The 22,404-nt window shown below is 44.3% G+C and overlaps 1 protein-coding gene across 2 annotated transcripts in view; it reads right to left on the reverse strand.

Moving 5' to 3' along the window:
• ACACA (acetyl-CoA carboxylase alpha) overlaps positions 1-22,404 on the reverse strand; it is a 138,278-nt gene that overhangs the window by 19,605 nt on the left and 96,269 nt on the right. For both annotated transcript variants that reach the window (XM_075113150.1, XM_075113149.1), the window contains 6 exons: positions 15,696-15,839; positions 14,809-14,929; positions 12,282-12,378; positions 8,441-8,537; positions 7,576-7,711; positions 1,161-1,338 (listed from right to left, as the gene is read on the reverse strand). In XM_075113150.1, the coding sequence (XP_074969251.1) occupies positions 1,161-1,338; positions 7,576-7,711; positions 8,441-8,537; positions 12,282-12,378; positions 14,809-14,929; positions 15,696-15,839 (773 nt within the window). The remainder of the gene's footprint in view (positions 1-1,160; positions 1,339-7,575; positions 7,712-8,440; positions 8,538-12,281; positions 12,379-14,808; positions 14,930-15,695; positions 15,840-22,404) is intronic.

The raw sequence follows: 22,404 nt of genomic DNA on the forward strand, positions 1-22,404 counted from the left end.
ACGGTCCCTCCTGATGTCTTACAAGGTGGGGAGCTGGCTTATGATTTCCAAGAGGTGAGCTCACACCGCTGGCATCCCACAAAGGTATGGGACAGAAGCAGCGGAAGGGAGTTGTTCCTGCCTGCACCCCAAAAATCACTTGGTGGAGGAAGTAGCTTGTAGAAATCCTGCTCACACTGTGTCTGACTGTGAAGCAAACAGGCTCCACACTTCTAAGTAGGAAAAGATCAGCAAAAACTTCTGACTTTCAGGAGGCAAAGATTAGACAACATTTCCTCAAGATGCAGGAAATACCAAGGCCAACAGACTGAAGATCTCTGTCTTGCTTCTTTAGAACAGAGAAGCAAGCATCCCGTCAGGAGCGAAATTCAGCTGGGAAGCAGAAGGGAAATTCACATTGGGAAAGGCATCTTCTCAACTCCTCCCCACGTACACTTTTTTCTCCCCCAGGAGCAGCTGCTCAGGAATTTTGCCCTGCTGAGACCGTAGGAGTTGAGAGGATGCCCTGATAGCACAATATTCATGCTGTCCTGTACACCTTCCATCACTACAGATAGCCCAGGTATGGCTGGCTTCTTCCTCCAAATGATTCAGTATCTATAGATTTTACAGATTCTTTAAAACATTTTTAAAAAACCTGCTTCCAAGAGTTTGCCTGTAGTTTCATATCCTGAACCACCGGTAACTAGAACTTCACTTACACAAGTTGTATTTTATTGAAACAGTGCAACTACCCAAGCGCCCATATGACAGGTAGTACAACACTCAGGGATTTTGAAGGACACACTTATTTACAGTTATTTAATTTGCAAAATTGTATACACAGACACTTGTTTCAAAACGCAAGGCAGCGTGTGGAAATATCAGAACAGTAAAAAAAAAAAAAAAGTCCTAAGCAGCTGTGCTTTATGCATATTAGTAACGAACCTTTACAGAGCTGGGCTCACACCGGCTACAGAATCTACCCTCATCTAAGTCTGAGTCAGGAGACGATCCGAATTGTCCTGGCTGTGAGCACTGCAGAGCAAACTCCTCTGAGACATGAGGCCGTCAGCCCCTTTCAGTAACACCTGCCACACTCTTAACGGAGAGCTTTTCACTCAGCCAGGCAATTATGCCTCAAAGCAGGTGGTTACAGAGGGAGGAGAAAGCTGCCATACCTGCTTTCTCGGTCTGCATACATCTCCATATGACGAGGATTAATGGTAGGGTCAATCACAGCCCAGGATCCTCCTCTCAGCTCCGCTTGCGGTGGGATGTAAATAAGCACAGGCTGACGATACTCTCTCAGGCCGTCCACAATGTAGGCACCAAACTTGAGCACTTGGTCATACATGTCTGCAGAAAAAGGACACAGTGCTTGAAGTCACAGCACATCAATGCTTCAGCCCTGCCACGCTTGGTCAAACTGGGAAAAAACCCATGGTTATTCAGCTCTTCTAACCACCTCCGGCTACCATACTGCAAGCTCTGACTGGCATTATCTGGACCTGGGAAAGACAGACCGAGAAAGGAGACGTTCCCACACCAGCCCAGCTCCCAGGCACTGGACCTCCACTCTGGAGATCTGGCCCGGTTACTTCCAGTGTAACCACATCTATTCACAAAACACGAACTGCAGGGTCCTCGGCTCACACCAGCCAGCCCTACACCGTGTGTCCTGGAGATAATCCATCCCTTACTTCCCAGCCAAGCCAGGGAATATTTCAGCAGCTCTGGAAGTCGGGTCAGGTGTTTCTGTATTTAATACGAGCGCAGCTGCCGAATTTCAGACTTACTACCGTGGACCTGTACCACGACTCATGCAATGTGCATGGCACACCTAACAGCAGCAGACCTTCTCAATATCTTTATAAAAATTAGTGTGTGGGAAGGGTTCAGATATGAAATAGCATTCTTCTCTTCTCGCATTAAAATTTGTTTAAGGCATTTTACTCAAAATTAATAAGAACAACTCCACTGTGTAAAGACAGTACATTGCAAATATCAGCCCCAAAGGTGATTTAAATAAAAGAGAAAAAAGTAAGGGAAAAGAATTTATATGAGATGATATAGTTTATAATGGATATAGTTTGTAATGAAAACAGGTGCCCTCGAATATATATATTTGGTTAGGTATAATTACATATAGAAGTATCAAATCAAATATACAAGAAATGAAAAATACTTATTAGGATCATCCAGTCAATCTCTTTGTTCACACAGGACTGTATCCTACATTTCTTTCCCAGTGCTTTATAAAGCTTTCGTTTAGAAATCCCAAACAAGAAATCTACTACTTCTTTAGGGGTATTTTCACAGCCAAATAGATGAAATTTCCCTCAGTATTCAGCCAAACTTCCCCTCCTTCCCCATTCCCATTAATTTCATATTACTACTCCTTGCATCACCCCACATAATCTCTCCATTCCTTTGGGCTTGCTATAAATAGCAGGAGGCTTTTCAGTAGTTTTTTTTTCCTTAGACACACTACAGGTATTCACCTCTCTTGTCTCCCGGGACAGTATTTTCAATCCCCTTCACCACTTTTGTTCTTTGCTCAGCGCCTCCCAGCTTGCCTAATTTGTTGTGGCCATTAAATACCAGTGCATAGAACAGAATAACTAAGTGGGTTGCATGTATGTACCATGCACGTGTGCTGGCCTGCAGTAACAGCCTTAAAAGACTGAGACACTTCATTTAAAATCCTTAAAATCACTTGGGAAAGTCATGACTTCCCAGGAAGAAAGAGACTCCAGCCAGGGTCCCCTTGTCATTTAACCCCAGTTTAACATTAAGCATTAACATAGGTAAGCACTTAACTGTTTGGGAAATACACACACTCTTACATATATATACACGCACACTAACACATACAGAGCAAGCGAGAGAGGTGTATATAAAGAGTGTGTGTGTGTGTATATTTATATATATAAGCACCATAGGCACTGACGTGATCTCTCCAGCTCATTTGCAAGGTCATTGTCCAAGTACCCAAGAAAAGGACTTCCATGTTATTTAAGAAATGTCAAATACTGATGAACTGAAGAACAATTTATTTCCTCTAATTGCAAATAAACATCAATTCTGTCAGAGACAGTGGGGACTGAAAACCAAACAAAACTCCAACCTTTTCCTTTGTCCTGAGCAAAGAAAAAGACCTCAAAAGGGGTGACAAATTTATTACTAATTACACAATTATTTTATTATGTAGTGCCAGTAATAAACCACTTGAAGTACTTTCAGCTAATTCTAGTGTTAAGAAAATAATTGCTTGATTCAAATTATTTTAACTGAATTAATTCTTTACTAGACATTTTTTACTAGTGCTACATAATAAAATAATTGTGTAATTAGCAATGCATTTTTCACTCTTGCCAAGGGTATATATTTTACTCAGGTTAAGTGTAGAAAAAAGAAGCGCTGCTTGTTTGAACAAGGCAGAGGGAGGAGGTGCAGAGAAACTGAGACACACTTGATGCTTTCTGTGCATAGCTCCAAATCTCTTTCAGGTTTACCAGGTGGCATCAGCAGGTCAGGGAATTACTTCTGCGCCTACAATACCTTCAGGATCAGACTGTCAAAGCCATCCAGAAGCATGAACGTTACCGCTATGCAGTTCTGTACTACGTTACTCCTTTTGGGATCCCGCAATACAGCGCTTCACCTTCCTGGATCACCCCAGCAGCCCTAGCTTAGTATTTCATATATGGATTTACACCAGCTGCTGGCTTCAAGGTCAAGGGACCTGCTGCTGCACTAGTTTCAGAACTGGCTGTAAATGCCCCTGTTGTAGAGGATTCCTCCCCCCCCCCCCTTTTTTTTTTTTACGGTAACAGCTTCCACTAATAGAGACCAAGTTTTGCCCAAATAGAGAAGAGACAATCCCACTGCCACCACCGAAAGGTCCCCACAGTGCCACACACAGCTCCAGACCACAGAAGGTGCAAAGCTCCAGAGACGAACCAAGGGGAACTGCAGTGGCCACAGGCTACAGAAGGGCTCCTGAACTGTCTCTGGCATTAACAGCAGCCTGCTCTTCTGCAGGGTGTTCCCTCCCTGCCTTCTCAACGGTTCCATTTGCCTACACTTCCCACTTCAGCGAGGTGGGACTCTTAAAGAACGTACATTTTTAAGAGGTAAAATATAAGTAGAGTTGATGAAGATCATAAAAATACTGCAAAGACAACCCAAGACACCTGCCTGTAGACCCCGTGGCCAATCACCAGAACACACAACCTCCCCGATCAATGTTAATACTGTATTTGAGTGTGAAACTACAAAACATTTGCCATACGGTGACAACTGCCTCTCATTTGCAGTTTTGCTGCATACTCCACTCTTACTACAGAAAATAGTGCACCAAATTTAACTGCTGCAGGTGGTTAAATGATGCCAGGTCTCGATGGTGCCCACTCGAGCTCTGTGCTCGAGCTGCCTGTGCAGCCCTAGTGCCTTGGTAGGGTGCAGACTTTATGAACTGTTAATACTGTAACTAACACACTTTCTATATTGAAAACAAAACCCAATCCCATCCATCATCATCCGCACAGCAAGGAACACCACACACATTTTAAGCACAGGCTGTTTGCACAGCTGTTTTTGCAAAGAAGTTGCTTACATTGAGGCTGGAAAAATTAAAATTAAATATTATATTTGTGGGCCAAATTTACTTCCTGCATTAATTTAAACCTCACGTAATAAGCCACGTGCAAGACAGAAATGCTGCAGAGGTCCTCTAGGAAGAGCAGTGTTGTTACTCAGCAGGGCAGACAGCGTTTGCAGCCCACTCTCCCATTCTGTGCCTGCCTGCTCAGCTGCAGTGTGCATCAGCGTCTACTACACATAGACATGAAATCTGCTGGAAGCTGTTATCGTTACACCGTATGTGTAAATATTGGCAGTCAGATGCATCAAGCATGCTAGGAAGGCTGCAGACAGCTTTTTGCATTTCCATAGTGTCGGGCAGCGTGCCCTGAACCTCCAAAGCTGGAACGGATCTCATCAGCTTGGCTGGATTATCAGATAGGACCTGAAGGTAAACACCAGGCATATATTGGCTGCAGACACATAATGTCCCTCATAAACCCATAACATACAAGCAATACCGTCATTCAACATCCAGGTAATCAGAGATTTAAAACAGCCTTTTCATTCTGCTGAAATTTTTTTGTTGTTATTTATAACCTGTCCCAGGAAAAAATAATAAGTAAAACATGAAAAACCAACTGCGAGTGACCCTGTAGCACAAGCAGCGCTGCAGTTTAATGTCGCGGGGATTTGCATGCTATCAAACTATTCATGCCGAGTCCAAGACCCTGGTGCTAATTTCCAGTAAATTTCACGCTTGATGTCTCCCCGTTGTGGGTCACTGCCGGTTCGCCTAAATAAACCACTTCCAAATGGCTCCTCCATCTAAATATTCAAGCCAGTTTTTATAATTTAATTTTGCATTATGCTGAATAGCCTTCCGGCCAGATAGAGCTCATTGAGGAAACCACCAATACCATTGTCATATGCCTTTATTTATGTTATTTATTTATTTATTTTACGGCTTGAATTAGACCTCCTAGGCCGACTAGTAAAGAGAGGTTTTCCCCCCCCACCCCCCTCTTTTTTCCCCCCTCCGCTAATGTCAATTTTCAGCATAGCAAGAGCTGTCTCTAATCTTTTCCTACTCATTACACACAATTTTGGAGTCATTTTACCCACAGTGCAGTCGGCTCCTGGCAGTGTGTTTGTGTGCACTGAGGGGTGGCATAATTGTTTATTTTCCATCCCTGCATAATCCCCAGCCAGCACTGAAACCAAAACTGCAAACACCTCCCCAAGGAACGCAGAGAGTGTCAGGAGAGACCAACGCTTGCTACACGGGCCCCAACAGCAAACAATATGCAGGAAAATGCACGGACCAAGGTGCAAATTGCAATAGGTCTGTTCTTCCCTCCTCTGCGGTGACTCTCTCCTCCTCCTGCTACCAGCTGGGGATATGCAGTACAAATATTAACATCCTCATAGTGCCTTTTCCACCTCGGGCTCCTGGTCCCAGTTCCAAAGCTAAACTCAGTTTCTGAGGAACCCAGCAAAGGGCACTGGCAAAGCCAACAGATCTCACAACGCAGTAAGGCAAAATAATATTGTGACTTTACTGAGCATTCATTAATTCACTACTTCCCCGTAAGTTGTGCGCTAGGGAAAACAAGTCATGAAGGGAGTGCAGCAGCAACACATGGAGCAGAAACCATCCTGAAGGGTAATACGGTTACCCTTCAGGGTAATGAGGAAAGAATTTTGCCATCTTTTGCCATCTTCTGTCTTTGCATCTGCAAACTCAGTGGCACCGCTTTCTGCCCTGTTAATGAGACGGCAGAGCAAGACAGCCTTTGTCGTCCTGCCAGTCTTTCCAGAGCAGGAACTTTTACTGTGTTAAAGCATCTGTAACTTTTCTTCTGTGTTTGTTAAGTGCCACATGCAGGTAAGAGGCCGTAATCTTTTACTTATTTAAATTTTATAGTATCAATCTCACGTTCTTGGCACTTCACAAAATTTAAAGCAGCAATACGTGGTGCAAAAATCTAACTGCTGGTACATTAACTCAGCGGTTTTATAACTGTTCAGTTCCTATGAACATCACTACCACCAAGAGAGACAACTGGGAGACAGTCGTTGATAGCACAATATTACAGTGGGAAAATCATCAATGAGACGTGTTTTCACTTGACAGAATATGCCCATACATTTTTGATATGCAATATTGCTGGCTTATCCAGCCCCAATTTTAAGTTGAGGCAGAAGAGTATTAAGTTTTCGGAGCAGAAGGGGTTTCCTGAGATTAGTGTTTAATTAGCTGAAGTTGGCAGCTGTAAATTTTGTTAGCAACTAGACCACTGTTACCATCCAATTACCTGCTCTCACTGCAGACGATCTGGCCGGTTCCTATAACTGTACATGAGGGTACATATAAAAATACAACTGCATTGCTTACTCTGAAAAGAACTCGCTACCAAATTTGCACCTATGCAAATTTGTTATTCCTGCTATGTGCCTATTAAGACAAGATAGACATGGGGACGAGAGGAATGAAACCTTTCATCACCCCAGCTACTGCAGCGTAGAGCGTCCCTTTCCTCTAGCTGGTTGTGCAACAATCACAGCTGACTTTCAGCAGAGCTGGGCAGGGCGCTGACATGATTTCAGAGGGCTGACATGTCCAAACACTCTGGTAAGCCTAGAAAAGTATCCCCTTTTCAGCATTTCTAAGGGAGGTCACATACTTGCCATGAAAGAGGGGGGCTGCATGCAGACTGCATCAAAGACAGGTGAGGTAGATCCACTCTGCAAGTTCATGGGTACAAGCTGTCACCACAGTTAAGCCAATCCAATAGCTAGCTGCTGCCCAAAGACATGGCCTGTCTCTGCCCCTTGCCACATACTCCCACTGCTGGTCTGTCCCCAGAGAACTGCTTCGGGATGCTAAACCAGTAGAGCTAGTGCTGGTGGGTACGCCGCAGCGGGGAACAGCAGCGGTGCCCTGAGCAGTAAAAGACAAGCTCCTCTACAGGACAACGCTAAAAAGGGATCCAAAGTAATGGTTACCTTTCATTCCACCAGAGAAGCCTCTCCAGTTAGCAAAGACCATCAGAGGCAGCCCTTCTCTGTTAAAGTCATTGATAGCCTGCGCAGTTTTAAAGGCAGAGTCAGGGAACCACACCTGACCAGCCTGCTGGATTATCTGTTGGGAATAAAAAAGCTCATTAAGCCTTGAAACGTTTACATTAACATAAGAGTTAGCAGAAAAATACAGAAATAGATGCAACGAGAGCTGCAATGTGGAACCAGCAACGAGGAATACAGCACATGAAGTGCTTACATTCTGCTTGCCCACAGAAACATTGGGACAATCCGTCTGTGAACAATATCAGCAGGAATGTTCCCACTGATTTATCTAGAAAGAGGCATAGAGATGGTACAGAAAGCCGGGTACTACGACTGCTGTAAGCAGGTGAAGAAGAAGAAGAGAGAGAAAAGGATATGCAAAGGAGAAAACCCAAAAGAGATGATGAAGGGCCAGAGCTGTGAAATCAGGAAGGAGAAAAGCAAAATGTCAGAGCAGAAAGAGCATGAAACACTATGGTCACAGCAAGAGAACTGGGAAATGACTTTTGCTTGCCCGGTCTCCCAGGCCCTAGTCCTTGCATCTCACCTAAGTCACAAGAGAGGCAGGACTGCTGGGGAATGGGTCTCCTGTATGAATGGCCAATACAACTGACCATTCACTCCTCCCAGCAACTGCCACGTGTTAGCACCCCAGCAAGGAATGGCTATACATCTTGTCCCACAATTGGCACAAAAAAAAAAAAAACAAACCCAAACCAAAACACCCCAAACATCAGAACAAATGCTCTTTCCACAGAGACATTTGCAGAGGACAAGCAAGCAACCGAGCACACGTTCAGCCTACCTTGGCCTCAGAGTCCAGGTTTGCAGGATCAGCAGGGATGCTGAGCTCCACCGTTCTCGTTTCTACGGCAACTACTCCTACAGGTATTCCTCCCAGCCTGGTAGCATGCGAGACAAATCAAAATTCATATTTCTATTGTTACACAAATAGAATTTTTTTCCAATTTGCATCAAAATACTCAAGAGAGACAAATAATGGAGGCAAACGACGGAAGAAGGATTCTGGCCTTTCTGAAGAGTTTAGACATGTGGCTGGAGAATTTCAGAGTAGAATTTACAGTTCTCAAAGCAAAATCTAGTTCTAAAAATTAGCACTAAAAATTAAATAAACCAAAGCCCAAATTTTGAACGATATAGCTACATCTCCACCAGCCTTCACAAGCCACCACATAGATTTTGATACTGAGACTCTTGACCACAAAAAATAAACACTAAGACCCAAGGCTTCCCAATGCCCATTTTCACAAGCACTGTCAGCTGATTAAATACACCCACAGGCTGCATGTCTAAGCAATGCTGATGTCTCCGCCACCCTAAACCTCCACTGCTTACAAAAACTCCCTCTCCCAAGAGGCTAGGGTGAATGTTGCATAAAGGTTTGGGTTTGTCATCTACCTCCTTTCCCAGACCCGCTGCTGCAGGATGACTGCAAGGGTGGGAAGGGTGCAGGGACAGAGGATGGGCAGGGAGCGTAGGCACCAGGGAGGATGCTCGGCTCTGCTTTCCACAGCATCTAACCACTCCTTTACACAAAAGGCATCTTGCTTGTGAAGACAACCGCTAACTCCCAGGACGGGAGTCCCAGCAGAGCCTCCACTGCCTCCTCAGCCACCTCAAGCTGGATGACATGCGCTGCAGGCAGAAAAAGCGACAAGGCCTATGTGCACTAGGGGGTTGAAAATATTCCCATTCACTATGATTAAGAGTCTGCCTAGAAACCCGTAATTGCAGAAGCCGTCTTAAATCGGTAACTTATAACTTCTATATTAGGGCCCATGTGACCTAATAAAGAACATCTTTATCCAAGTATTACAGTTATTTATTGAACTTGAAAACAGCTCAAAACAACTTCTGTTTTCCATTATACTTCATATAAATTTTATCAGGCTAGCACATGAAGATGCTACATCTTGTTTTATAGTGTGTCCCTGGACAAGTTGCCATAGAATAATAAAAGACAATTTACAGCCAACAGCACACATATTCCAAACATACATACAAAAAGATGAGTTTTGGCAGCACTTACAGTAACAATCCCAGAAGAATACATTTGTATTTGTTTTTTCAAAACGCCACTGCTTTTGAAAGAAGTCAGTTTCATTTGTATTATATATACCTGTATGTGAGAGTCCAGGGCAACTTGGAATTTGTCAGAAGAAAATGCAAGCGAGGCTGAGCATGGGCCTGGACAGAGACCTTCTAGCTTTGCCAAATCATTGATTTCCCACCCCGCTCCCCGACCCCCAGTATACTGCTTAACCTTTTTAGCCTTCAAATAATTTTAAGCCTTCAAATAATTACAGAATGTTGTGAGATAAAACTTTAGAGTGTCATGGATGGCAGATAAAAACACCGAAGTGTATCAAAAGGTCACAGGACATCCCAAGGTTACGTGCTACAATTAGGAGCAGTGTCAGCAGGTATTTTCGGCTCCTCTCAACAATGTATAAAGATCAGACAACATTCTGAGTGGAAAGGACCTTCAGGGGTAATAGCACTCAGACCCCTGGGACCAGCAGTAGTCAGAGACATGAAGCTCCAAGAAGGCCGAGCCGAGCTGCACCTGCACACGAATGCCCCCTTCGCTCAGCAGCAGCTCGTCTCTAGCTGGGCTTGCGCAGCCCACACACTGCCACGGTGCTCTGTCTTGAGCTCAGACTCCTCCTCCTGCCCTGATATGGTATCTGAGGAAATGGGTATGTTTCACTGTATCACATTCTGCACTAGGATAGTCCAAAGGCAGTTTCAAACCCAGTAAATACCCCTGAAAGTCGTCAGACGAGAGCAACAGAGGGACATTTTGCTGAGCATGGTCTCGTATCTGGAAGTCTCCTTCAGTTACTATGCAGCATTTTATTAACATATTAACAGAGCTCCTGATGGCTGTTTTAGAGATGCCCAGAACAGGCACAACCCCCAAGACGTTGCACCTGAGCTCTAGTGAATGCCATAAGCGTTGCTATTTACGACCTCTCACTAGAACTCTGTAGAGCTGTGGCTCTAGAGTCTAAAAGAGAAATGGGAGTTCCTGGTGCCAAATATTCTGGGCCACGTGTGTTATCAACATCATGGAGATAAGAAGCAGCATTGATTCATGGCTAATATCGGCTGGGAGCCTAGTCGGCCATCCCAGTTGCGCTGTGCTTTTCAGGAACAGTGGTATCTCTCCCTGTCTCCCACTGAATGCTCTGGTAATCAGACACAGCATCGCCAGGGATATCCTGGTACTGTGCTCAGCCCTTGGGTCACCGGTCTGGTGTGGCTAGAGGCTGACGGAGTCAGACCCCAGGGGTGGCCACAGATTTCCAGGAGATTGTAAGCATTATCAGGTGATTTGGATCTGGATTGTTGGCACTGCGATAGTGGCAGCACGGGAGGGGAAAGATCTGTAAATAAAAGATTTTTCTTTGATGCAGACTTCTGGTAGGAACTGAGGCACTCTGAACGCCCATCATGCACAGGCACGACCGTATCTCATTAAATGTAACACCCAAAGCCTCCAGGATCCCATTCAGGCACTTCAGGTTTTTTTTTTCCTCTCTCCCTCGTTAACAAAAATAAAAACCAAGCTGACAATTAACCAAAACCACTGACATCAATTAGGAGATGGGAGTCTGCTGGAGGCAAGAGTATGAAGTTCTGCCTTGAGAGGAGAGCTGGCCGTAGTCTGAGGAATGAGGAATGGCAAAGGATAAACATGCTGCATTTGGACAGCTCAAGCACTTGTAGTGGAAGCTCAAGGGAGATAAATGTACTCTTTCAAAATGACTTTATTATGAGAGGAAGTAGACAATCAGATCAGGAAACTCATAGTGCCATTTTGGAGGGGGCAAAAAACTAGAGAAACTAGAAAAGAGGTGATTGAGCGGGTTTTGAGCCCAGATGTGATTTGCATTATGTCAAAATGCAGGATCGTATCTCCAGGCTTCCGCTTCAGGCCAGCACTGAGAGTTCACGGACCTGCAGCACCAGGAATGACCCGGGCTGCAAATATTTTCAAGGCAGAGATCTAAATATTGAGGCAACGGGGAACATTTTAGAATCCTGCACAGGCGCCACTTCACAGCAAGGTAAGGGGAAGTGACGCCCTTGGGGAGGAGGTGAGTGCCACGGTCCTCTGGAACTACGCATCTCTGCATCATGAAAAGCAACTAAGATCAGGTGTGGCGGGTGATGGTTTGGAAAAATGCTGCAAGTTATTCCACGCAAACCTCAACGTGAACTCCATGCAGAGTTTCTTGCAATTTGCTGTAGTTTTAGCTGAACTTTTCTTGCAAGTCAAATAAGATTGCAAAACAAACTGCATAATGTACCTTCAACGTAAAGTCAGAGCTGCAGGAAGGCCTCACTGTGCTACCATGTACCTAGCAAAGGATATATTGTCTGCCATAATTTTTAACAATATCTCTTTTTGTCTTTTGTGCACGTTAAAGCTGTCACCTCCAAGCAAAGCAGGAGAAACGATCAGACCATGCTTCATTCGTGTGGTAAAGAAGTATCCTATTCAAGTAATGACTTATTTTTACTTATAGTCATCAGCTTTCAAAGGAGGTTCTAGAAAAACGCAAAGCATAACGACAACTTGATTTCTACAGATGTCTAAAATGCCTCTTAGCATTTACCTTGCTCTACCAACCACAACTGTCTGTGCCCAGGGCTGCATGATCTCCACGAATGAGCCATTGTCGAAGAAACCACTTAGCCACTGTCCTTTTTGACCTAAAGGGAAGGGAAAAAAAATGGAAATATCAGAGGAGGGAGGGAGGGAAAAAAAGAAGAGAAAATATAAAAGGGGCAACTGAAACTTCCTTAAAAATGCCAACTGGAGAACTTAGCACTGTCTATTTTTTTATTTTTAAATAGATTGTAATACAAGGGAACATTAGACAGCTGAGCATTTGTCTGCCTTCAGCCATCATGTCTTATTTCATTTGCTAGTCTGCATAAAGACAGTCATTTATCAGCAAAAGCATCATTTATTGTTAAACGATGGGGTTCAGATAGCAGAGGGACTTCGCACGCTTTTAAATAAATAACTGTTTTTTTTCAAGACTTTACAAACATTTGTCAAAAGGCGGTGAAGTCATTAAAGATGTTTTTCAAAATGCCTATTTCTACTTTAAAACTTATCTTGTATTTTAAAGGAAAGATTAGGCAGAATCAAGAGAAAAAAGGAATGCTAAAGGAATTCAGGAACTATATATAAAAATGTCTATGATATATTAAAACTAGACCACGTATCTGAGCATGTTCCATACATTCTTTCAGAAAAACTGAAGCAAAGTACTCTGATACCAAAAACCTACTTGCTCCACAGAAGACACCAGTTCTTCCTGAACTAGAGCATGCTTCAAGAGTCACCATCCCGGATCAGACCATTTGCTCTCAGACCTATTCTCTTGCCCAAAGAAGGCAGAAACTTCCTAATGCCTGAGAGAAATCAAACTGTTCCCGAAGAGCACATTACCAAGATGACTGTGCAGTTCTAAGAGGAATAAACTTTTCCTGACCCTGGCAGACAATCAGCTTCTTATCCTGAGGTATGAGGGCTCGATTACCCTGATCATGCTAACTATGAACTAGTATTATTTGTCCTTTATAAAGCCAGTGCAGTATCAGACTTGGGTTCCTCCTGCACCACAAACTCCAATATATTGACACCTCTCTGTCCCCACGTGCAACAACAGATCTGTACACTAACAATCCACATACATTCCATCAAATAAAATTCCCGGGATGACGATTACCCCTACGGGAAGCCGGGTGGCAGCTTATGGTGTATTTCTCTACATTCCACATGTGTGTCTGAAGTGGACACAAAAGACACTATGAATGAGTTAAGTCTCATGCTGAACTGTGCGGTGGCATGGCACTATTTCCACTCTCCAGACAGGAAAACGTGGCAGGAAGGTTTTCCAATATTTCAGCTTGGACCCTACTCCAGTGAATGGGTAAGGGCATGACAAAGAGCCTTCATTTGGGCTGACTGGTGGGGCTGGAGTGGGGAGTGACCAGTACGATCTGCAGACAGCTCTCTCTCTGTAGTCCTCCAGCCTGTATAAGCTGTATATCCCAAAGTCAAGGCACTGGGATACGCCACCCCCCCAGAAATCACAACTCTCTGGGGACACCTGCTTTCCACCGGGACTTTGTGAAACTCTGCAAAAAAATAAAAATGAAACCCCCAAATCCCTGCCAGCTTTACCCCTTGGCACACAGCTTCTGAGGAATGCTTTAATCTGAACAAGCACCTCTGCTTCTGCAAACCCAAGTCCAAAACCAATTAAAAGTGGAGATCCAAGCAAGCTAACCTCTGCTGACTTAAACAGGATGGAGAGTGTTTTATCAAAACCAAACTTGTAATTACTGTGTTCTACATTCCTTGCCTCTGTGGCCCCACTGTAAAATGTGACCATCCATTTCAAAATTATCTCTTTATCGTGAGCCCAAAGCTGATCGTTTAGATTCTGGCCTCGTGTCGGGCGTCAGTTTGAAGAATATCACGGCAATATCTCCTCTAATAAATGGCTTTAACTTTTCACCTAGGAGATATCTGCTTTAACTTATCACAGGGAATCATCTGCTTTCCTTAACGCTTCCACTAAATTAAAATCTGAAGTCACTCGATTTGGAAGCCAGCGTTAGCTGCACTCAGACAGCTGGATGAATTACTTGAGAGATGATGAAAAAATATTATCCAAAACCAGAAAACTTAGTTTATCACAAATCTCATTTTAGCCCCCCAAACTCATTAATAACAACAGGCATAATGGTAACCCAGTTTGCAGGGTACACAGGCTGCGCAACCCCAGAAGCATGCATGGGGGTTCAGCGGTTTGCAGCATTTCTGATACAATTATTCTCCAAGATCTGCAGGAATACTGTGATTCCTTTAGCATATAGACCCTATCTACATGGACTTTCCTCTGAACCATAAAAAAAAGAAAATCTGTAAAAGTAACTAATAATTTTAAGTGTCCTCAAGCACTCAGAATTTACATTATATTTTTATATATTATATTCAAATTGTTTGGAACCAACTACTTTATAAACTCTGAAATATATTCGGATTGCAGACATAAAGCCTTGGCAAACAGTCTTGAAACAAGATGCATTATTGCACACCCTAGCCACCAAAGAGCTACCTACTTGGATTTGGGCGCCCAGCCAGCAACCAGCGAGGATCATAAGGAGTCTTCGTAGGAACAAAGTCTATCGTTCTGTCTATAGGATCCTTGACTTTGAGAATGGGAACAGGGCTGTATACACTCTAAAGGTAAAAGAAAAATATTGAAGGAAGTAATTCTCCTGAATGGCTCTGCACCAAACACCAGCTCTAAAGGACTTGGTTGGAGTCCTCTTTCCCCCACACTGCACACACCTTCAACTGATGGGATTCCAGAGACTCAACAAGAGCCCAAAGAAACTTCCAAGGTGCTCTACACACTCTCTCAAACCCTCCTTTGGCATCATATGGCATACATTGTACTTCATTTGCTCTTGAACTTCAGGCATAGCCAGCATTAGTGAGAGGTTGCAATTTAATTTTTGAAAGGTGACCAGGCCACCTGACTCATTCTATGCACTCTTTCCTGAAGGAAGGTGACCTGCATGTTCTTCTTGTTGCTGCCTTCCTGGCTGCAGAGCAGCTTACACATATACATCAACTCCTACAAATTACTGCCTCAGAGGGGAACTTTGAGAGTCTTTTCAGTAAGAGACAATCCACTGCTTACAGAAAACCCTGCGGCCCAGAGTACTGAGGGCAGCACACCAGGGGAGTGACGTGAAAGTACCCAAGGCAGCGCCTGGCTGCCCCGCACCGCAGCTCCTGCAGCACTTTGAGACAAAAAATACTTTGTGTAGTTCAATACCATAATGCTTAGCAGCCTTGATTATGAGCCTACACCATTTTGCTAGGCATCATACAAACGCAGAAAGAAAGCACAGATGCAGGGGCCCCCCCACCCCCCAAAACCCTGTGAACAAAGCGACTAGGTAATGGCACCTTGCACACCTGCAGGGCCAGGAATTACCTTGGGCATGTAGGAAAGCCACTGCAGAATAGTGTAGACTCCTTCAAAATCATCACAGACAGTGCTGTGCGTCACTCCGTTGTTGTGCATTATCTGGATCCCGCCCAGCTGGTTGTTGGAGGTATAAACTTCCCGTCCAAGCACCTTTTGAAAGAAAAACAGGAAAACCATCAGAGGATGGGATGTGGCAAGGAGGTGTTCACTAAGGAGATACATACAAGCCCGCCCCTACAGCAAGTCATGATCACTTCAACATCAAAGGATGGAGCAAACCACTTGCAAGAGACCTTTCCAAGCCCTGAGTGCAGGTAAGATCTTATGACAGTGATCCCCAAGAGGAATGATACAAGTGGGGAAACCGAGGCAGGGGGCAGTTATATGACTTGCCCTTCCCCAAGCAGCAATGGAGCTGACACGTGACCAAGTGTCCTGGGCGCTGACCCAAGCTCAGCTCACTAACTCAAAATTGCTCCAACTAAGATGACCGGGAGGGTAGACTCATTTAAACCTTTAACTGGGGATAAAAAACCAACCCCGTGCATGAAGATGGGTACAGCAAAGACAAAGCCCCACCAGCTCCTTAGAGAGACTGGAAAGAATAAGACTCTGACTGCTGGGCTTCCAATTCTGTTGCACGGCTCCATCTCTAATCTCAGCCCAGGCACCGCAGCTCTTTTCTCATTCTCCTGCTGTCTCTTTCCATTTGCCCTCTCACTGACTGATACACTGATCTCTCGGTCACTCGGCTTTCTGCTCCACTGAGTCCATATTACTAATAACACCTCTGCCACGGCCAGTTTACCTCATGAAGGCAGGAGCACATCATTACAAAATAAACTCATAACTTTGACATTCTAGCAAATACATGCCGTTTGTTATTTTTATGGGTTGAGTCTTTCTAACAGACAGAGGGCATTACATACCTGCTTCATTTAGATCTTAAAAACCCTCCTCAAACACAGACAAACAACCTGCCCTCCCCCACCAAACAACCAGCACAGCTTGTTTTAGGAAGAAGGGCTACCCCAAGAGAGAGGCAGCCCGGAGCCCAAGGCAACCCAGTCTTTACGGAAGGGATGCTTCGGTCTGACTTAACTGCCATCCCGACATCCAACAACGAGCGCTCCACCCGTAGTACAGAGGAACTCCACATTTCTCAGGATTTGACCTATTGGGCTGAAAGTAAGAACATGCTAAAGGGGTAGGAAAACAGAAAATTTTGATCTGGTTATAAAACTACCCCGGACCAATTAGCTTTCTTCCTGCACAACACCAGTTAATCGCAGCTGAGGCCAGGGAGCCACTGTGCCCATCTAAAGCACTGCCTAACCGGCAAGGCACGACACTATCCTTTGCCAACACCAAATTTATTTTCCTTTAGAAGAAAAAAGGCCCGGTGGTCTGGCATTTCACAAAACTGAGCGTTTTACAAGCACTGGACGATCCTCACAAAACTCCCTGAGAGACAGATGTCAGTTGAGGTTTATGTACAGAAGAAAATGAGGCACAGAAGTTATGCAACTAGCTCAGAAATTTAGAAGTCAATGTAAGCATTGTGGTTTTACACAGAGATGTTCCCTTCTGAGCTCAAACACTTTCATCTTCCTCTAACAAAATCAGTGCCATGAAAAGGCATGGTAGAAAAGATAGCAGCATAGATTTAGGTTCAAGAAGAAGAAAAGCACAGGCCTCCAGATGCCAGGCACAAGCCTAGCTAAATGCTTTCCACAGAGGAAAATAAAAATAAAGAGGATTTAAACTCCCCATCTACGAACTAATGCAAACGTATGTACATGCAAAATGGGCCTCTGCTGCTGCTTATCTAGAGACACTGTAGACAGCTCAGGTTTACCACTGCTGACAGGCAATGAAAACAGTCTAATATACCGCCTGCTCTCGCCCTTAAATCCCTTTTTGCAGATCAAGATAAATATGCAGTTCCTTTTCCCGAGTGCTCCAGACATTTCAGTGAAGTGGCAGAGCATTGTGAGGGGCTGTGCAAATGAAATCCCTCTGTAATACTGAGCGAGCGTAGTATTTACTTGTCAGTGTTTGTCAGCAGAGGCAACGTAGTCCCAAGCTGCATTTAAAAGTTGTACCAATGAGCGCTCGCTGCCTTCATTTGTATGACATATATGTCCACCCATGTGCACTTGCACCTGTGCTGAGTGCAGCAGGAGGGACATGTAATATGGGCACATGCAAGCTCTCGATCAGACCCTGAATTAAGCACAGTCCAACTGCAAAGCAAGCTACTCCACTCCCCAGTGGAGGATCCGTGCTGCCAAGGGGTTAGAGAGGCTGTCTTCCAGGGCTACTGCTAGGCTGGGTGCTGGTCCCCTAAGCTGCTTCTGCACGTGTGCTCTTCTCTCTTCTCAGGAACGATGAGAGATCCTGCCAACTTGTTTCACACATGCAGCTGCAGACTGAATTGGGTGCCAGAGGTTAAAAGGCACTGAAGGGCTAGCCAGCTTATAGACAATGATCATTGGGCTTGAGGAAAAAATGAATGCAATAGCTCATCCATTCAGCTCTGCTAACCACCTCATCTCTGACCTCAGAGGACTACATTTTTAAAGGCTGACAAGTAATTCAATCTCCAATTAACAATCTTAAATGGTGCAATGCATATTGCTGTATAAATGTTTCTGCGAGAAAATATCCAAGGGTGAAAGAAAATACATCTGCTGGAGAAGTCCAAAACTGATGCTTCTGCAATTAAAGGATCCAGATTTTCCTCAATAAGACACATGGTCAGCAGATGCATGAGTGGATTTAGAAATGTTGCTAAATCAGTTAGACAGGTAATGCTAGAAAAAAACTCATGGGAGAAAAGATTGCACAGGATTAAACCCTGTATCCGGTATGACCAGGATCTGTCAAAATTGTAAACTTCAAACCCTGAGAGTTCGGGTCTGCCAGGGAGGTACACTGAGTCACATAAAGTAGGAGGTGAAGAAGTGAAAGAAGCATTAGCCCAAGGCTTATAGAAGGCGTCTGTCTAATAACCAAGCACGTGCGTGGAAGGGTTAAGTTTGCAAAGCAGGCCCTTCCTAGCAGAAAGGTTACTAGCACTCAAGGGAACAGTCAAAGATGCAGCTACCAGTCAGCTGCCATAGACCAGGGATCAGGAAAGGTCCAGCAAGAGGAGTGAGAAAGAACAGGTTCCAGGATTTTAAAGCTGACATACACAATACACATATACCTGAATATTGGCAATATTTGACCCCTGATCTTGTGCTTAACCTGATGGCAAAAAACAGACAACAAAGAGCAGCCATGAACAACAAAGCACCAGACAGTAAGCTTCTGGCACCAAAAAATTTGCTTTAAATTAAAATTCTTTCCACCCAATCAAAGCTCGGAAACCCAGAAACCATGTTTCTGTCCACCTGGAGTTTGACATGCTGCCAGTCAATGGAAGCTGCTGTGGCTGACTGGCCCCACACAGAGATCCCAAACTTGCCCTTTCTGAAGTCTCTGGTGAGGACCCCTCACTTCTGTTATTACTCCGTCCCTGCACGTTATGCCAGTGCCTTTGCATTTTGGACATAATTTCCTTTTCCAATTCAGCAGCAGCCGGTCTGACATTTCCGAGCGAGGTGCAGCAAGTGCTGCCTCCCTCCGCTGGAAGGTGTTTGCAAACAGATCTGCTTTCCTTTATACCAGCAGTCTTTCCCCTGCCACCCCTTCAAGCACTAGCACTAACCATACCCAACAAAGCGGGACTGCCACCACCTACTCCTTGTGTATTTGATGCCAAATCGTCTCCTGGTCGCTAGGGACCCAGGTTGGATTCATCTGAGCCACTCAGCCTCCCCCTTCCTTTGCTCCTGAAGACAAACCTTTCAAGTGTGCAGAAAGCAGTGCATTTAACAGGGTACATGGGACAAAATGCTTCCTCTGTGTCCCCATCTCAGCAAAAGGATGAGGACATCAGTGAAGTGGTCAGAAGGCAATGCTAGTTGTAGAACTGCACGTGTTAAAGCTCAGCCCATGACTGCAAGAACACACGCCATCTCCACATAATGCAACCTTTGATACCACGTGCTTACAAAATACACAGGCAGTATTGTCAACACTTACTTCATTTGGTCCTCCAAAAGCCACTCTCCCTACCATAATGGGAAACCGCATTTCTTTTTACTTCAGAGGATCTTTTGGAAAGTACAAAGGAGAGCCAGGATTCTAGCAGCCTTTTCAGCCTTTAAAAGACCGTCCTCAACAGGTTTATAGGCATGTCATATGCATATTAATCATTTTCTAGCACTCAAACCCGTGATGACCAGCTGCTTTCTCTGTGCTCCTTTTCAGAAACTGAGCTGCTAGTTAGTTGAGACACTCACTGCAAAGCTGGTTTGGCTGCAAACTTGATTGGCTCATATGTTTCATCAAAGATGAAAGATCTGAAAAAATGACAGCAGAGGGCTTGAATGGGAATCATTATGTAACATAAGTGCTGTTATTATTCAGAGCATATCATGTGTTTATATCGAATATAAGTGCCAGATTTTTATCCAAATAATTTCAATAATTGCAATTCCCATCCCACAATTTATATTATCTGCCAGAAACCTGAAGCAGAAAAGGCACATGCACCTACTATAAATAGCCTATTTTTCATAAACAGGCAGAAATAATCAGAATGAATGTCTCATCAGAAAACACAATGTAGGAACTTAAAACCTGACTGCTATTATGTGCAGTCAAGCCTCAACAGATCTTACAGTGTTCATTTCTATCACTCAGCTCTTCCCCCACACATATCATGTCATTAGAGGGTAAAATAGCAGCAACGCCGAACAGGAGAACCAAGCTGAGGTAGGATGCCAGCAAGAGCTGTGCTCCCGAACAGACCCGCTCCCGCGTCTTTAGCCTATTCGCATGGCGGGGCGAGCGCAGACACCTCCTCTCTGCCTGGAGACGGACTGCACTTCTTGCATTTCTAATCTATGAATGTGTGCAGTTCCTGCACTTTTAATTTACGAGCGTTCGGTGGGGGACCCTTCTGACTTGGGAACATATTGGCTCGGTCTAATGCTTGGAGATTATTAAAGTCAGAGCTATACTCCACTATCAAGTCTACAGATCTTTTATTTAGAAGATATGGTGCTCTAAATGCACAAAGAGCTCCCTGTCACCTTCACATTAAAGCCCCTAGTGCCTGGTAAATGGAATTATATAGCTGTCATCTCCTTTCCCCAAAGTTTTAAGAGTACAATGGGCTCATTTTTTCACACTCCATCCCAGCTTCAGAACTAAGAGACCTACTTTGTATTGATTTAAAGTCTCAGAAATAAATAAACCTGCTTCACCAATGTGATTCACAAGAAATTCATGATACACTATTGCATGATATATTTCAAGCTGTGGCTCCAGCTCTTTTTTTCCTTTGGTGAGTGATGGGGGAGGTGGGAGGTAGGGGGAGGTGGGGGGGAAGCTGACAGCCTGATGGTTATTGGGGATGGCTACTGACTGCAAATCCAGAAGCAGGTCTTGCTGGTGGAGTCTTTTTCTTGCTTTAATTTGGCGAGATCAGAAGGGGAAGGGGAAAAAGCAATTGCACTTCACCTCGCAGGCACCAGGGGAAGGTGCATCCAGATGGACGCTGCAACTGCAGCTGGCATTTCTACACCACCTTCTGCCTGAAGATCCCAAAGCACCTTACCAATACAAAGGGAGCAGGGCTCCACAGCTGATCAGTACAGAAGAGGCGTTCTCTCTGTTTGCAGATGGCAGCATGAAATGTTATTGGGAGGAAACAGTTTTTCCATCTTGCAATAATTGATGAGGATTTTTAAAATTTTCTAGATTGCAACAGAAAAATATTGCAATCTTGAGATCTGAACAAATATCAGACAGGGTCAAGATGCTTGCTTTTGACTTCTGAAATATTTGTTGTAGGTATTAGAAATAAAAATTAATTTGGAAAGAAAAGCTGGGGGAGGGGGAAGAACTTTTCATTTGGCAAAAAAACTCCAAAAGAGAAATTCATCAAAACTGATACTTTTTCCTGAAGAGCTCCAGTTTCAGTGAACTGGCATTTTCAAATGAAAAATGCCTTGTCAAAAATTTCCTGCCTAGCTCTCCTTACACAGTGTAGGGAGACTGCGTGTTTTGCTCAAGGTCACTCCATCAGTCAGTGGTAAATCAAAAGGACTCAATATATTTTGCAAACCAAAATTACAGCCCCCTATTCTACATGGTGCAAACACTCATAAATCCCATCCACCCATAAAGCCCTAAGAACAATATTAACAAATGTCTCAATGATACTTAAAGATCTTGTTTTGGTCATTCCCTTGGTCACCTTCTGGACCCCAACAGAACCCTCTTCTTCAGAGACCATCCAAGGGGACAGACTGCAGTGCAGGTACCTCTGTCACCAGGAGAGTGAAACTTCGTTCACTTCACAGTGTGGGTTTAGATTGGATCATGAGGGAAGTGGCAATTCTGCAGTGCCATTCCTAGACTTGCCACTCAACCGTCCAAAATGGTAGATAATTTCTCTGCAATTCACTACAGAGAAGACCCACAGGCAGGTCACCCTGATTTCCTCCCAGGGACACCCCAAGAGAGGGGAGGTCAGGACCAGTTATTATGGGACATGTTCAAAAAGCACCTTCTTCTGTTCAGCTTGGGTGGAATGTCAGGTACCAGAGTTAACACTCCAGTAATAAGATACTCTGCAGGATCACCAGGACCTGTG

Source organism: Phalacrocorax aristotelis, chromosome 18 (genome assembly GCF_949628215.1).
Source record: "Phalacrocorax aristotelis chromosome 18, bGulAri2.1, whole genome shotgun sequence".
In the NCBI taxonomy this organism is placed as follows: domain Eukaryota; kingdom Metazoa; phylum Chordata; class Aves; order Suliformes; family Phalacrocoracidae; genus Phalacrocorax; species Phalacrocorax aristotelis.